Source organism: Leopardus geoffroyi, chromosome B2 (genome assembly GCF_018350155.1).
Source record: "Leopardus geoffroyi isolate Oge1 chromosome B2, O.geoffroyi_Oge1_pat1.0, whole genome shotgun sequence".
Taxonomy (NCBI): domain Eukaryota; kingdom Metazoa; phylum Chordata; class Mammalia; order Carnivora; family Felidae; genus Leopardus; species Leopardus geoffroyi.
The window spans coordinates 118,124,650-118,142,627 of record NC_059332.1 but is presented as its reverse complement, the minus strand read 5'-3'; the positions used below and the strand labels follow the sequence as shown (position 1 = coordinate 118,142,627).

Here is a 17,978-nt window from a genome sequence, read left to right as displayed (position 1 = left end):
GACTCAATTTATTAATTTTTTTAATTTTTTTTTTTTTTTTTGTGAGAGAAAGAGAGCAAGCACTAGTTGGGGAGGGGCAGAGAGAGATGGGGACATAGACTTCAAAGTGGACTCTACACTGACAGCAGAGAGCCTGATGCAGGGCTCGAACTCACAAACCACCAGATCAAGACCTGAGCCGAAGTGAGCCGCTTAACTGACTGAGCCAAACAGGTGCCCCTAGATCTCAATTTAAAAGCTACTTTCTCTGGGAGGTCTTTCTAATCCTTTGACTAGATTATATTTTTTACACATTATTTTAACTGCTCGTTTATTTAGTTACTTTTTTCACTAGGATACAAGCCCAAAGAAGGCAAATACTGTTCCTTATTTATGGAGTATTTCCAGGGCCTAGCACACAGTGTTTCACATAAAAGACACCCCTCTTTCCCAAATTTTTGGTGTCAGTGAGTCAATCCGAATGGATAAAAAGAGTATGCAGCAGGGGAGGGGGTCAGGCAGCCATTTATTTGGTGGTGGAGGGGAGATGTCTATTTTGGCGGTCTAAGCAAAGGCTTTGGAGGATTTCCTGCTTTTAAATTCTGGTTTTACCAGTTATTAGCTCTGTGACCTTGGGCAACTCACTAAACCATTCTGTGCCCATCTCCTTTTCTATAAAGTAGGGATAATAATAACAGCTATTTTACAAAGTTGTAACAATTAAATGAGTTTAGACATGTGAAGTACTTTGAACCATTGGTAATCATTATTATTTTATTTACATTTCCCCATCAAAATAATCATCCATAGTTTTTACAAATAAATAAACCATAAACAACACTCACAAAACCTTAGATTTATGTAGACTTAGACTATAGAAAATTTTTTTTATCTTTATTTTTGAGAGAGAGACAGAGGGTGAGTAGGGGAGGAGCAGAGAGAGAGGGAGACAGAATCTGAAGCAGGCTCCAGGCTCTGAGCTGTCAGCACAGGGCCCGAAGCGGGCCTGAACCCGTGAACCACGAGATCATGACCCAAGCCAAAGCTGAATGCTCAACTGACTGAGCCACCCAGGCACCCCAGAATATAGAAATTCTTAATAGAAAAGAATTTAAAAACCATATTTGCAAGGCTTATATATGAGAGAAGATTAACCTGAAATGGTTAAGATTGTGATTTTTTCACTGATGTAATTACTATGAATTTAGAGTATAAAAAGCATATTTATATGTTATATTCAGAAAATTAGCTGAGAAAGATTGAAAAAACTGATCTTCTTTCATATTTGTTCACCAAAATCACTCCACAGCTACTGGAGTAATGTCAGTTTCTCTCTTCTCACATATTGAGCCCTGGCACTCAGGGGACATTGGGAAGAAAAAACTTCCAGCAGCTATGGAGAAAGTAGAGAGCTTGGTGAAAATTTATTGTTAGCTGAAAAAAGTCCAATCACAGCACCTTCAATATAAAAACATACTGATTGCTTCCTGAGCTTTCTTCTAGAATTTAAGATATCCCCTTAGTTCTCAATTTCAACTTCTTATCTGACTAAAATCTTCAAATATTACATAGTATCAGAATCTTTGAAGCCCCTTGTAAGACTCAGCTCTCCTTAAATGAAGAAAGTCTTTACGAACTGGTGCTTCCAATATAAGAAGTCAGAACTAAACACATCTGGTTTTAGGAAAGCACTCAGCAGGGACTCTGGCTGTTTGTCTTGGCATCATCAGGCCCTTGATAGATGTGGGGGCCAAGGGAAGGATTGCCCCAAAATGTACCACTTTTGCATATTGATTATTTTGAATTAACTTTGCTTAAGAAATAGCCAATGTAAGAATACTCTGACTTCTCTCTGTCTCGAGAAATCAGGAAATAAATCTCCCATGTGAAAGGTACCCTCCCTGTACCAGGAGGTAAAGAGACATTCTTATCAGCAGAGATAGGGAATTCAGAGCTGACAAGGCTATACAGACAAATTTAGTTACTAATTACTAATTTACTACCCCAGCCCAAATTCTATTTAGAATTCCTAACTAACTAAAGCTCCCAAACATAAGTTTTCTTTGTCCTGTCATTCCTTACATATTTATTGTTTGTCTAAAAAAAGTATAGAAGATGCCTGCTTTGACCTTTGTTGGGGTCTCAATTTTATTATTGAGCCACTCTGTGTATGTAATTAAACTTTGGGTTTTTTTTCCCCTCCCAATAATCTGTCTCATTTCTAATTCTTAGAACAGCTAGAAGAATCTTGAAGGGCAGAGAAAAGGTTTTCCTCCCTGACGTAGACCACGAGCTCTAATTCAGAGCTCTTTGTCAATTCTGTGTTCCCAGGACCTAGGACATAATTATATTGGTAGTTTGGTCAATGTTTCTGGTATTGAACTAATTCAAAGACTTGATAGATTAATATGATAATGTTGATTCTTAAAGTGTTCCACGTTTATAGTTATGAAGTAGAAATGTCTGATAGTGAGAATTACTTGCATGTTGAACAGGAAATCCTTTATGTATGTAAAACTCTTCACTCTTCAAGAAGAAACTGTGAAAGGGAGTAATGTTATATATATATGAATTAGCTATTTTGTGTAACCAACCACTTTTTAAACTCCACAGCTTATAATAGCCGTATATTGTTATAGCTTATATACTTGGGAATTGAGGCTTGGCTCATCTTGGCTGGGCCTGCCAATGTGTCTGTGGGTTGGCCGATGGTTCTGTTCTAAGCTTGGCTTGACTAGAATAACTTATCTGGTGAAGCTCTGCTTAATGTACTTTTAATCCTCCTACTGAGATATAGACTAGCACAGGCATTCTCCCTCTTGGTGACGACAGAAGCTCAAGAGAGCAAGTGGAAGCATGTAAGGCTTTTTCATACTTTACTTATTGGTAAGACACATGACTGAACTTGAAGTCAAGGGGTCAGGAAATACACATTTTTGCACAATTGCAGTCTCCTGGGAAAGGTCATAGCTATATGGATGAATGAAGAATTTGGGCCATTAATGAATCTACCACATTACATTTTAGAGTCTGTAGAGGTGAAATAGAGTTAAATTTTAATATTATTAAATATCTTCTCCTTAGAGGTAAGAAACCTTCCACTTTCATCATTATCCTATAAAGAGGTGTCCTTTAAAGAAGGTAATTTCATTAAAAAATAACTTTATTTGCTCTTGGCCACCAAATAAAAATGTCATTAGTCTGATAGTTCATTTAGTCTTTGCTTCCCCTTCATAGCCGAATTGAAATCAGACCCAAAGATCATAATAAATGTGTTCTGTGTGGGTTTTTTTGACCAAATCAGTTCTGTAGATACGATTTGATTGAGAGCCCAACTTTGAGCCAATATTAACTTACAGACATATAATTTCCTGTATTGTTCACTTCCTTTTTCCAGAATCACAAAACCTTTTCTTTTGTAGTAAACAAGGGAAGAAAAATAAATAATTTAGAAGTCGTATCTGTCACCTCAAGTATAGATTAGGTTGCCCTTTGCAGTTAAAGTGGTGAAGAGCATGAAACACTGATTCCCTATAGGCAGTTCATTGTCTTTCACTATCTCAAGAATTTAATTAATTTAGCCGCCAAAATAACATACAGGTGGGCATTGGGTTTCTACTTGAAAACCAGCAGTTCAACACAAAGATGAAGTTTCCTTACATTCAACAGGAAAAAAATAAAAAGTAAAAAAAAAAACGTATGGAGATTTTTTCATCAAAAATTGTAATCAGTTTGCAAGTAGGGGGTATTATATTCTGGAAAGATTATTTAATGTGTGATGTGCAAGTTTTATCTGAACACAACTTCAGAGAATAAAATCTGTGGCTTTTAAGAGTATCTTTGGAGATGGTTGATAAGAAATTTCAAGTTGATGGTGAGCGTATGTGAATGAATGTGCTAGGTAAATACGGAACAGGGAGGACCTTACAATCTGGGGTGGGGCATCATTAGCTGACAGTTCAAGAAAAATGGTAAAGTAGGTGGTGGTATTCTTTGCCCTGGGCCCCCTTTTTTATGAACCTCATATCTGCCATTTTTCCATCTCCAACAGCATCAATTCTTTCTTCTGCTTAAGCATCTGGTACCCTCATGATTGCTCCCATTCATTTCCTTAAACCAGTGCTGTGTTGATAATTAGTGTTTAAGAACCATCTATCTTTAAAAAAAAAAAAAGCCCTATTTTGTGACATTTGCCATTTTCTGTTATGTAAATAGGCCCGATGTGGCTGATTTGAAGCCACCCAATGTGACAACCCGGAATGCAGATTTGGGAAGAGATTCATGCTATTGGCTCTAAGCCAACTGCAATGTACCACTGCCTAAATCCCACTCCCTTAAAAGTAATAAAGGATACTGGCTGCCATAATGAAGTATATGGAGAGACCTAAAAAATGATTGCCAAGCGTGTGTTATGTGATATTTGGAGGCCAGTGTGCAGAGTGGGTTGTAGTTTAAGATTTTCAGTAACCAAAAGTCAGGGTGAAAATTTACCACTTTCCTCTCCCCTTTGATGTTATTTTCAAGATACAGATACAACTGTAGTTTCTATTCATGAAAATCTGGGAATTAAAAGCCACTCTGCTCTACATCATCAGAACTGCCACGTTCTTACCCTCCCTTGAAGAGACTCAGTGACACGTGAGTGATGGTTTTCCATTTTTAATGCCCTCATTGAAATCAGGTGCACAGGAAAGGGTCACCATCAGTTACCTTCCACAGCAACACGAGGCATGAGCTACAGAGATGGACTTTGAGTCTGGGGAATGGTGACAGAATCACAAGGGTGTCTGAGTGCAGGTGAAGGTGACAGGTGGATGGATGTCCCAATTTTGGCAGCTGCAAGATGGCTTTTTTTTTTTTTAAAGCAAAAGCAAAATAAAGCTGAAAATAGTATATGAGTCTGTAGCAATGGCAAATTGTATATTGAAATTTATGTAAGTCTCCAGTTTCCATGGATTTGAGAAAATGCCTCTTTTCTTTTTGCTTCTTTTCTCTGTGTCCAGGCCTTTTTGCTTCCTGACAACCTACTGCCTACAAAGTGGGCTGTTAACTTGCTCCTATAATGAGCTGCAGGCAAGGGTTAGCGTGGAATGGGCTGAGGCTTTTTCTGCACTGATTTCACCTTAAGACACCAGAAGTTTGGTGCATGAGTATTTCTGTCTTATAAAGATAGAAAAACACAACATAATTTACCGAGCTCCTCTCCTGTGCTAGGTTCTTTGAATGCCTTATCTTGTTTCATTAATCTTATTAGGAAATGACAAGGGGAGAAGAAATACCCATACTTCAAAAGGGCATCTAATATAGTTTCGGACAAAAGTTTTCTTTTGGTAAAAAGCAATCAGTGACTTTGAGCGTGACATAGAGAATCCTGAGATGCAATGAAGACAATCTCCTTCAACTCTACAAATTCAAAAACTTGTACTGCATTTGTTTGCCCTTTGTTTCTCACATGCTTGTTGTCTCATTTCTCCTTAATGATGAAAGAGGCATGCACTGAGTTGACCCCTATAGCAAACCTCTAAGATACAGTAGAACTACAGAGGCAGGATATCTGCCTGAAAGGTTTATGGAATAGGAGGCTAACAAGTTTGTTCTGATTCAAAAGGAACTAAGAAAACAGGATTAGGAGCTCACTCACACCTTCAGTGATGTGTTAGGTATGGTACATCTCCAGGTGAAGTGGTATGAACCACCATCCGACTTAGGTGTGCATGATAAAGCCATTTCTTGATCTTTTATTTATTTTTTTAATGTTTATTTACTTTTGAGAGAGAGAGAGGTGTGAGCAGGGTAGGGGGAGAGAGAGAGGGAGACAGAATCTGAAGCAGGCTCCAGGCTCTGAGCTGCCAGCACAGAGCCCGACTTGGGGCTCAAACTCATAGACCACAAGATCATGACCTGGCCAAAGTCAGACACTTAACTGAATGAGCCACCCAGGCACCCCATCCATTTCTTGATCTTAATTGAATACATCCACATCAGACCCCACCCCATCCCCTTTGTTAGTATTGAGGTTGCTTCCTCTCTCACTGTCACATCAGAATTCATGGAGCCTGATGAACTGAAGGAATGCTACCCTCCAGTGCAGCATGATTTCTGCTGATATTCTCATTGCTGAGGTCCTTACTAGTCCCCAAATCTTGGCTTTGGGTTTTGACCCAGAGGATGTGGGAAACTTTGCTGAGGCTGGACCACTTCTGCCTGGGTTCACCACTTTGGGGTGCATCCTGTGCATCCACTCTGTTCTTGCCCCTTCCCAGGGTGGGGGGAGTCAGGGAGAGGGTGGGTCTACTGGTCACCAGATCTACAGATTTGACCCCTTTCCTCCCTTGCCTCCTATTCTCCTTTTTTTTTTTTTTTTTCCGTTTCCTTCCAGGACCACAGGGAAGCATAATATTTTTAATGGCTGAAGCTTTAGGAAAACTATAGTTGTCTTTATAAGCAACATCTGCTTTGGATCCCCTCTGCCCTGTAAAGAGGCCCAAAGTGAAATGCAGGGGAAAAATCACACAACATTATTTAAAAAAAAAAATTATCCTGCCAGGACATTTATTAGAACAGGCTCCTGATGATGATTGTAGATTCCTTTCTTGCCTTAAAAACAAACAAACAAGCAAATAAAACTCTTCCATTCTTCACAAGTAACACTGACTGCCCTGTTTTCTCCAGCTGACACACACCAGGTCTCCAGAAGATAGTGGTCCTCATTGGTTTGGCAGGTTGAGGATCTCTCTGTCCTGCCATGAAAGTCTGACTCCCCACAGCTTTCATCCATGACTGACAGGCTGGTCACCAAACTAGAGGAATCCTACCTATGTCATGCCCAGACAGTCCCCACATTCTACCTCTTACCATAGGTAGTGATAGCGTAATAAGGAGAGGTCAGGACAGGACAGAGGGAGGAGGTTGGGGACAGAAGCAGCTGTTTCTACCCAGACAGACACTGGGGCTCCTTTCCAACTCACAGCAGGCACAGGAAAGAAGGAAAGGGGGGAAGGAAGATGTGTTGCTTTTTTGTCTGTCATTTTGTCCCTTTTAGACATGGTAATGAAAGAAACAAGAAAAAGGGGGAGACAAATGTGATCTCATTGCTATTATTCACTCCCCACTAGCCCAACCTCCACCACTTGGCTCTCCCAGTTTCTGTTGAGATTCCTCATCATGCCCCATCTCTAGGCCCAATTTTGGCTCCAACTCTAGTCCTCTGTGTCCATTGCTCACTGCCTTCTGCTCTATTCTCACTTTTCTAGAACTCTTTTTGTATACATTTTTCTAGAACAATCAGTTCCCAGCTGAGTCCTCTGTCCCAGGTGCAAAAGTCATTGTCAGTGTGAGTGGTAGGTGCTAGAGAAGGTGAGGGTCCCAAATGTGGTGAAGGGAGCTGTGTTCCTGACATCCAAGCGAGAAACTAAATGAAGGTTCCTTAGAAACCATTACACTTGGTAATATTGTGCTGTTGAAGGGTCAGTAGAAGGTAGGGGTCGAACCTGAAAACCCAGCCTTCAAGTATAAATTCTCTCAGAGAAAGTGGTTTCAGAATCTAAGGCTTCCAGATGGTTTTAGAAAGCAACATGTTCTCAGATTTGGGGTTTCCAGGGTAGACTGGTATTTTGTCATTTAGTCATTGCTGTGTAATAAGCTATTCCAAAAATCAATGGATTAGAACAATAAACATTTGTTTACCCGTGGGTATGGTCAGCTTGGCATTAGGTTGGATGGGCTTCATCCTGTGTCTGTAAATAGCGGGCAGATCAGCTGGGTGCTGGCCTCACTTACTTTCTGCTGGCAAAGAGGATTGGTTGGATAGGCACTTGTCTCATTCTTCAGCAGTGTGGGCTGGGCTTGTTTTCATGGAAATGGCAGGTTTCCAGGAAACAGTGGAAGCAGACCTCTTAAGGCCTGGGTACAATGTCACTTCTGTCACATTCTTTTGGTTACAGCAAGTCACAGAACAGCTTAGATTCAAACAGTATGGAAACAGACCCAGCCCCTTGATGGGAGGAGTTGCAGAATCACATGACAAAAGCAAGATCCAGAGAGGCCATTCATTGGGCCATCAGTGCAATCAGTCTTCCTTGAGTATAGAATCCATAATTTCCCAGGAGTGCAAGACCAGCTCCATGCTAGAAAAGTGGTGGAAATTCATCTTTGCTATCCTGCCATTTCCCAGGTCTGTCTTCCCTTTCCTTGTCCTTCATTAAGGTGACTATATATCATTCAGAAGAGCTTTCTAAGATGTTAAAATAGTCACTGGCTAAAGGTTTGCTTCTTCTAGGAATATTTATATTTGAAAGGGGTATTTCTAAAATCTGTAGTGATAGGATTTCAGGCACTCAAGTTGGTGGTAAGAAGATAAATTCTGAAGGAGGTAAATACATCCTACAATTCTCAAATCACCTTACTTACTTGTAAGATTATTCCTGTTAGGAGCCAGAAGGACTTAATCAGTTAAATTATACATTTATTCATTCCATTTTTCATTCTGTTATTTACTCCTCTGAGGTGCTCACGCTCTTACTAAGTGCCATGGTATATTAGTTAGGTCTCTTTTGGTTTCTTGTGTAGATACAAGAAGTGTAAACCAACTAGCTTAAGTTTAGAAGGGCATATTTTGTCAGAGTGTTTCTCAGAAGTTAAGGCAGAAATATGGCCATGCCTTAGAAGGAATTGAAACAGGGAATGAGTACTCTGATAGAAAACTTGTGCTTCCTCTCTCCCCTTGATTTCTCTCTTTAGGTCAACCTCATCTGTCTCACTGCAGAGCTGCTGGATACAAGGCTGAGTCCTAGGGCCAGGAGTATAGTAGTCAAGCAATCAGACCCTGTCTCTGCTCTCATAGACGTTACACTCTTAGGAGGGAGGTCAGAAGAACAAAAAGAAAAAAACAAACACATAAATAATATAATGCCATATGGAGATAAAGACTACAAAATAAAATCATGTGAATAGAGATCTAGAGTCATAAGAAGAAGAATGTTGTAGATAGGATGTTGGGAATGGGTCTGTGAGCTGATGGCGTTTGGGTAGAAACTTGAATGAGATAGAAGAATGGGAAAAGAACATTTCTTTCTTATTGTCCCCCAAACTCCCAGGAAAGGAATATTGCTGGCCCAGATTCACTATGTGTGCAGCTCTGTGAGGTCCCTGGGGTGAGGTGAGGGAACAGAATCTTGTAGTCCCAACATGGCTTCCCAGAATCTAAAACCATATGGATTGGTAGGAAGCCAGTTTCCAGAGAAAGGAAGTCTATTAGCTTCCCTTGGCTGCTGTAACAAATTACCACAAATTTGGTGGCTTAAAATAACAGAAATGTATTCTCTCACGGTTCTGGAGGCCAGAAATCCAAAATCAAAGTGTTGGCAGGGTCACACTCCCTCTGATGGCTCTAGGGGAGGATCCTTTCTTGTCTATTCCAGCTTCTGGTGTCTTCTGATGTTCCTTGGCTTGTGGCAGTGTGACTCCAATTTCTGTTTCTGTCTTCATGTGGCATTCTCCCTCGTTTGTCCTTTTCTATTTCTTACGTGGATACCATAGGGCCCATTTCAACACGTTAAAGTCTTATTTCAATTCTTACCTTAAATACATCTGCAAAGATCCCTTTTCCAACTTAGGTCACATTCTGAGTTTCAGGGGTATATAAATTGTTGGAGGGACACTATTCAACCCACCACGGGAGAGGAGAGTGGTTGGTCCCAGGGCCTGGAGAATGCCTGAGGGGGTGTCGCCACCTGTGCCCTGAGTTGGGTGATGAGGATATAGCTGCTTGCCCTAAGGAACTCACAGTCCAGGAGTGAAGACAAGTTAGCAAACGCCGGCAGAACAGAGAGAGAATGGATAGAAGATTATAGAACCCACAGAATGCAACAGAAACCCACATAAAGGTATGGCACAATGCTGCTTAGGGGTATCAGGAAAAACCACCCAAGGAGGGAATTCTGAATTGTCTTGCACGAAGAGTAGAAGTGCATTTGGGGCATACCTGAGATTAGGGCCTGAAACAATCATTAGGGAAAGAAAATAAAATTATTTCCAAAGGAGATAAAAGGCCCAGAAATTTGAGTATGTATTCTAGAGTTGCCATAGATTTGAAGTGCAGAATATCAACAGGTGAGTTTTTGGCCGAGGCACATGCCTTGCTCCATGGACTCATGGCTATTTTCATGATGTTCCTACTCAGCCTGTTGCTCCTTCCTCAGTCCGCCTCAGCTCACTTCATTGAGTGCAGCTGCTGTTAAACAGCAAGGGCTTTAGTGACTGGTCAGAGATGTATTAATATTCTTAAGTGCAATGCTGAGAGGACTTTCCCACTGGGGCTAGTAGTCATGTCTTAGATATACCAGGATCTTCTCTCCTAACATGGGTGGCAGGCTTTTGCTTTCTGCTGGATCTGTTTCTCCTGGAGGGTAATTACATTCAGGAAATGTCAAGCCAGATGCTGTTTGCAATTTTGCATAGCTCAATCCCTTTGCCCACAGCATGCAAAGGTGTGAGATTTTAAAGGAACTGGAGACCTGCTCTTCCAACTGAAGCACTGCGTTGCTTGCTTGAAATTATTTGCTGCTCCTTGGTTTCATTTTCTATGAGAAGGAATAACCTACATACGATTATTGTTAATATGAGTTTCTGTAGACACAGTACTTCTATTTCTTTACTGCTAAGCATTCAGACTTTTAGTCCTAGTCTCAGGATAAACTTGCCTTAATTCTTTCCTTAGCTGTGTCAACATTGATATTTATGTGAAGAAATCTATTTATTTGAGGTATACAATGAGTCAATGTGATTTCACTACAAAATGAGAGTATCAACGAAGAAATTTGTTCCAAGAACATCTGTGAGATTGGCTGCCTGATCGGAGAAGAAAGAAAGAATTAGAATAGGTATATTTAAGACAATTCGTAAAATCACAAAGCACATTTAATATGGAATTTAACCACAAACTTTGTTTAAATGTGTGATGCAAACCAGGTCAATGAAGACGTAATGTCAATTAAGAGACAGCTCTTTCCTTTTCAAAAATAATCTTTATTGCATTTAGTGGTGTTTCTTTTATTCATATTTAAAAGCAGACTAATGCATTTTACCTTGGTTATTCCAAATGAATTATTATGTCTTTATACCAAACACCGAGGTTTGGGAAGAGGGCTTCCTGGGACTCAGATTTTCAGAGGCAGAACTCTGGATCCAGTCCTCAGTGCCTAACACCATGCTTTGGGGAGGTGCTGCCCTGGCAGAAACCGGAAATGAGAACAACTAGGGAGAAACCTTTCAGTGGCTTTTCAAAGACTTAGGAACATTAGTACATTCATCCAGAGTTCTCCCTAACAACTGGTCTGAAATTAGCATTTTAGTGATAACACCCCTTGGAGAGGTGGCTCTATAAGCAGTTATTAGCAATTTATCCTTTCACAGGATACAAGGATCCTGGAAAAATTTACGGAATTATATCCTATCAGATGGTGCTGAGGGTCTGAGGGAACTTTGGGAAATACAAGGAAGGACCCTTGTGCAGTTGGGTAGTATTTAGAGTGTGGGCTTTGGAGTGGCGGACCTGGGCTTAAATCCTGACTCTGTCACTTTCTGGCTTGTGTCCTTCTGTAAGTCATTTATCCTCTCTGTTTCCTCCGCTCTCAAGGGGAGATACACCACCTGTTTCAGACTCATAGTCATCACCAAGTGCAATGTCAGAACACCTGACACGTAATAGGCATTAAATAAATGAATATTCTCCTCTATTTCCCAGTTTCTTCTAGAGCCAGCCCTACATTCTTTTCACGAGGCCAATTTTGCCACCTGTCATCGTCTAATGGTTTTCTTTGTTTTATTTATTGTGCATGTCACGAGTGAAGATCACTTCATTTTCCCCATCAGTGTGAGAAAGACATCCTGTCCCCTCCATCACTTCGGCAAAGCCCAACCACCAACTTCGTTGTTCCGACTCAAGCTCCTTCCTAAGTCCTGCTCCCAGACCTTCAAGGGCTTCTTGGTGTTTCTCTGCTTGGATCCTCTGCCATCTCATCAAATTCATTACCTGTTTAATCTCAAATTGAATTTACCACCTTTTCCCCAGAACTGATTTTCACTTCTATTTTGTGTCTGTGTGTGAATTCTCTCATTCTTCCAGCCATCCTAAGGAGAACTATTAGAATTATCTTTGACATCTCCCTCTCCTTCCTATATTTTATATTCACCCCCCCCAACCCCCTACCCCCTGCAAAATACACTTTGTCCTTGTTATTTCCTTTTTCTTCTTTTCTTTTGTTCAGCATTTCCTCATCAAATGTATTTATGGAGTACCTTGTGTGTGCCATGGCAACAGGTCTGAGTGAATTCTTACCACCTCTCTTTCACACTCTTGTGACAATCTCATGACTGATTACAGAAGAAGCTGGACTCTGGAGCCACATTACCTAGATTTACGTCCTGGCTCTACACATTTCCACCTGTCGGACTTTGAGCAAGTTACTTAACCTCTCTTAGCCACAGATTTGTCATCTATAAAGTGGCAATCATGATTGTACCTACTTCATAGGGTTGTTAGGGGCAGTGAGTGAGTTCATGTATGTGAAGAGCTTAGCGTAGTGACTGGCACATGGTAAGCAGGACATAGATGACAGATAGTAACCGGGTTCCCTCTCTTTCGACTTCCTTGCTCTGTAGTTCATCCTTCATTGGATTTCCTGAATTTCCTTTTAACAAAGATCTCATCAGATCAGCTTCCAGTGTGGTGAGTTTACATTCCCTACAGGTTAAGATCATTTTCTTTGTATAACTTTCAGGAGCTCGTATATCTTGGGCCCCAACCTCACCTCCTGCTAGTCACACACTCTCTCTCCTTCTGCTGTTATGAACTTGTGCTCACTGTGAGAGCAGCACTTCATGTCTGCATGGTTCTTTCCAGTGTTGATGGATTTTCCGTGTGTCAGGACACCAGGTAGCATTTCCTTCACCATTCTCTGTGTGCTGGCCGCTTTCTATGTAGCATGCCTCTTCCCCTGGCCCCAGATTTGTATATCCCAAGGCTTCCTATCTTTCAGTCTCGTCTTTTCTAGAGATTCTCCCCAGCCCACTCTGTCCTTGGTAGTCCGTGTGGATTCCTAGTAGCATTCATTTAGCTCTCTGTATTTATGACAGCACATTGTGCTATTTCTATACCTTGCAGTCCTCCTTACTAGATTTTGACTCCACCTCCTCTAAGGCAGGAAGTGACAATTTTTTTTTTTTTTTTTTTTTTTGTAAAGGGCCAGATAGATACAAAATGCTTTTAGGCTTATGGACCATGCTGTCTCTGTCACTTCTGTCAACTACTCACCTCTGCCATTGGAAAGTGAAAGCAGCCATAGATAATATGCAAACGACTGAGCGTGACCATCTTCCAATAAAACTTTATTTACAAACACATGTGGCAGGCTGGATTTAGACTTTGGGCCATGGGTGCTGAGCCCCACTATAGAGAAGTGTCTGTTCACGTAATGAGATGTTAAGTAAAACGTTATTGATGGAGTGATTTCAAATGTGAGAAGATTTTGGTTGGATCCTGATGGGTTAGAGTGACCATCTCCCCATGTGGGCAGAGGAGACTCATCCACTACTTACAGATACACAGTAGCTGCACTTGGAAAAACCACAACATGCTTGCTGTATATCCATCCCCACTCTTCCCAGAAATCCTATGTAAACTCCTGAAAGATGGAAGTGGCGGAGGGGTGGTTGCCAGGAGGAAAGTCTCATCACCATGGAAACAGCTTTCTACATTCCTGCATTGGTCTGTGAACACCAGGTGGTTCACAAACAGCCTAGAAGCATCTGAACTTACATTGTGAAGAGAAAACAGCTTTTGACAATACTCAGAAAAATGCATTTGCCTTAGTCACTGGCCCATGGGTTCCTGAATGATTTTTCAGAGTACCTTAACACCACTGTTTTCTGAACAGCCTTGGAGAATATTTTTTAACTGATTAAACACAGGAACGAACAGTGATTGAAGTTTTGAATTTTTTTTTCTTTCCTTTCAGACCGTAGATTAATGCTAGACAGGCATAACTAATCAGATTTAAAATTTCTTCACACTTTATTACTTCAACAAATGGGACAGGAAAACCTTCCTAATATTTAAAGCTCCCAAGATTTCATGAAACCATTTGAAAGATTTATTATTTTTTTCACCCCAGACTTTCTTTCTCAATTTTAAATAGTGACCATTCCGATTGCTATCTTCCAAATGAAAAATTACTCTTCCTAAATTCACTTCCCCCATTTCTGCCAAGAAGTTAATCGCAGATCAGGCTCTTTGAGGTACAGCATGTAATAATTACTTTCTATAATTAATTCAAGTCTCAAATTATAAGCCCTTTGTCTCCCTGTGAGGAGGGACACCCAAGGACTAAGGAAATCAGAGGCTAATGCCAGGTACTGGGAAATAGTGCCCAGAGTAATGAAAGACCCACCAGAGTACAATGATGGGTAATTTTAGCCTGAAATAATAGAACTAAGTTCCAATTGAAAACATCAATGACTAGATGGATGCTCAGAAAAATGTTGTCCCAAATGGGTGGCCTCTATATGATAAATTAACCTCCAATAACTACGAACTTGACCTTATTTGGAATAGGGTCATTGCAGATAGAATCTAATGAAGATGAGGTCATACTGGAGTCGGGTGGGCCCCAATCCAATGACTGAAGCCCTTATAAGAAGACAGACATAGGGTCACGGGCACATAGGAGAAGGCCACAGGAGGATGGAAGCTGAGATTGGGGGTGATGCCTCTATAAGCCAAGGAATGCTAGGGATTCTGGACACCAATAGGAGCTGAAAAAGTCAAGAAGGACCCTCCTCTAGACACTTCAGTGGGAACCTGGCCCTGCCGACATACAGCTTGATTTTGGACTTCTGACCTTCAGAACTGTGAAAGAAGAAATTTCTGTTGTTTTAAGCCACCTACTGTGTGACACTTGGTTACAGCAGTCCCAGGAAACTAAGACAACTTGTATTATCATTTAGATAATTTTTTTCTTTAAATTGATTCCTTTTTACATAGACACATTCATTTAAAAAGTAAACTTTATAGCAGTGCTATGCCTGGAGGAAAAGCAATAACATTTTCCACATGTCAAGTTATAGAGGAGAAATATAAAATTATTGCCCTGAGCTTATTTGTCAGTGAACCACCTGACGGCTACCATTTTTTGGATAACTCTTGGTTTAGGAGCCAGGGGCTCTTTGTACTGGTTTAATACTCTTTCATCCCAGGCTTTGAGACAAATAGTTTCTAGCTGAAAACTTTAACTTTCCACATGGTCAGTGTAGCATGAGGCTTTGGGCTGAAGATGAACAGAAATCTTAATTTGGATTGTCGTAGACAAGAAGGAACTTTATTATCTCAAGTAACAACAAGTCCAGAGATAACGTACGCCTCAGGTACAGTATGATGGTGGCTCTGCCTCAATTGCTCTGCTCTTTTCCTCATGTTGCCTTTCTCCACGTGTTTATGAGTGGGCTTCTCTGAAGGTTGCAAGATGGCTCCTAACTGAAGGAATATGGTGGAGGGAACAAGGAGCATGTGGGTAGGGACCAGGAGAAAGAACCTCTCCCACACCATGGGCCATAAAGAACTTCCCTTATGGGGGCGCCTGGGTGGCTCAGAGCCTGAGCCTGGTTCAGATTCTGTGTCTCCCTCTTTTCTGTGCCCCTCCCCAACTCATACTTGCTCTCTCTCTCTCTCTTTCGACAATAAACATTAAAAACAATTTCTTTTTTTAAAAAAAGAACTTCCTTTACATTAATTGTGTCTACTTAGGACTTGTGCCCATCTCCAAACCAATAACAATATTTGCTGGGGAATGCTATAGTTTGAAGGAGGACTATAGTTTGAAGGAGGACTAAATATCTGGGTCTTTTAGGAAATGGCACAGGAGGTTTAGATGCCAAAGAACCAAGTAACAATATGTCCCCACACTCCTTTAGCTAGCTAAATTCTTCACATGAGTACACCTATCTACATGAAATGCAGTCAACCCTTCCCAAAGAGAACAAACTCAGAGCTTTGTTCAGATTTGCTTCTTGCTCCAAGTTCAGTATTTCTCAGTGATATCTTCCTCTTGGTCCAGAAATCTCCAGTTAAAAGTTAAGTCACTCACACCCTTCGCAACATTATCTCATATACAATAGTAGAAATAAAAACAATAGTAAATACTCATTGGAGAAGAGGGGAGAACAGAAATGGCACCCAGTGGTCATTGGTTCAAAGCACATCCTGGACAGTACGAGTTCTGGACTACAAAAGAATGTTCTGTCCACTGTTCTCTGTGGGCACATCTGCAATGGCATTAGGAAAAGGAATGCCCTTTCTGTGAGGTGCAAATCTTCAGCAGTTTATTTATCATAGGTGCAAATTCAGACAGCTTGTGATTGCTTTGAAGAGTTAAACTATCACAAGATGTTGGCTGCAACCAGAGCATTGTGGGTACTACAGAGGCTTTAGAAACTTAGTGGGTATTTTGTTTACTCGTGTCTGGTTAATTCCACAGAGTAGAAACCACAGCCAGAGCTCTTATTCAGACACCACCTTTGGGGGTTCACTTTTCTGTCTGCTTGCTATCTGCCTCCGTGCTTTGCCTGATCGCTCTTGTGTCCAGCGTAAAGGATATTTCAAAGCAATAATCTAACCTAAACACAGGCTGCTTTCATTCCAGCTGCTTCTTCACATTGGGCATATTTAACTCTCAGTCCTGTGGATGAGATTTACTGGAAGTTCACAAGTAAGACCTGGGTGATCAGGCCTGTCTTCTGCTCCAATCTCTTTTCCTGCCTCATCTCTGCAGTCTCTGCCTTGGTTGGAAAGCTTTAATTTGGAGTAGAGAATTAAAAAAAAATTTTTTTTTTAATGTTTATTTACTTTTTGAGAGAGAGAGAGAGAGAGGGAGACACAGAATCCGAAGCAGGCTCCAGGCTCCTAGCTGTCAGCACAGAGTCCCACATGGGCTCCAACCCACAGACTTTGAGATGATGACCTAGGCCGAAGTTGGATGCTTAACTGACTAAGCCACCCAGGCACCCTGGGAATAGATCATTTTAATTTCACAGTCCTGCAAGGCAGTACATTATCAGGTTTTTAGCCATTTTAGCTGGTAGACCACAGGTAGAAAGAAGTTTTCATAAAAAAACTTGAAGTGTAGCTGACAGACACTCGTTTCAGATGTACAACATAGTGATTGGACAATTATATACGTTATGAAATGCTCACCATGGGAAGTGGAGTTATTGTCTGCCACCATGCAGTTGTTGTTATTGACTATCTTCCCTATGCTGTGTTTTTCATTCCCACGACTTATTTTCTAACTGGAAGTTTGCGCCTCTTAATCCTTTTCACCAAGTTCAAATAGCAAAGCCATACCTCCTTGTCTTCTCTGTTTTTAAGACAGCCACTTTAGGGGTGGGTGTTCCGAGAAAAACAAAACCTGCCACTTGCAACTTAAATCTAGTTTTTCTCAATATCCTATCGGACACCATAAGACATAGCTGACACCATCCAACACCCTCAATTCTTCCTAATACGAGAGCCTTTACAGACACGTATCCCAAGATATCCTGTGTAACATGTATCACCAATTCCCAGTTGGGAAACCCAGTCTGCAAGCTCACCTCCGGGTGCCATGTTCAGGTGGTAGCCAGTCTTCATGGCTGTGCGCCGGGAGGAATAGCGGAGTCCCCACTACCTTACCTGCATTCAGCCAGTGCCACACTCGGGGCTCCATTCCCAGCACCCCACTGCTTGCCACCAATTTCTCTACCAGCCTTAGCTACAATCAACAGAAGGAAACTTCGGTTGATTTAAGCAGAGTAGTAACTTATTGAAAAGGTATTGGGTACTCTCCAGAAATATTGGGAAGTCTGGAGTACCAGGTTTGGAAAAAGTCAGGATAGAGGAGCTGCACGTCAGAACACAGCAAATTCTTGTCACAGCCTTGTATTGGCAAGGACCATTGAAGCCACTGATG

General features: G+C 41.1%; 1 protein-coding gene across 1 annotated transcript in view; it reads right to left on the bottom strand.

Annotated features, from left to right (window-relative positions):
* Positions 1-17,659, bottom strand: part of SMLR1 (small leucine rich protein 1) — a 111,237-nt gene extending 93,578 nt beyond the window's left edge. Inside the window, 1 exon segment of the mRNA XM_045500935.1 lies at positions 17,623-17,659. Coding sequence (XP_045356891.1) covers positions 17,623-17,659 — 37 coding nt within the window.
* Positions 17,660-17,978: the final 319 nt, after the last annotated feature.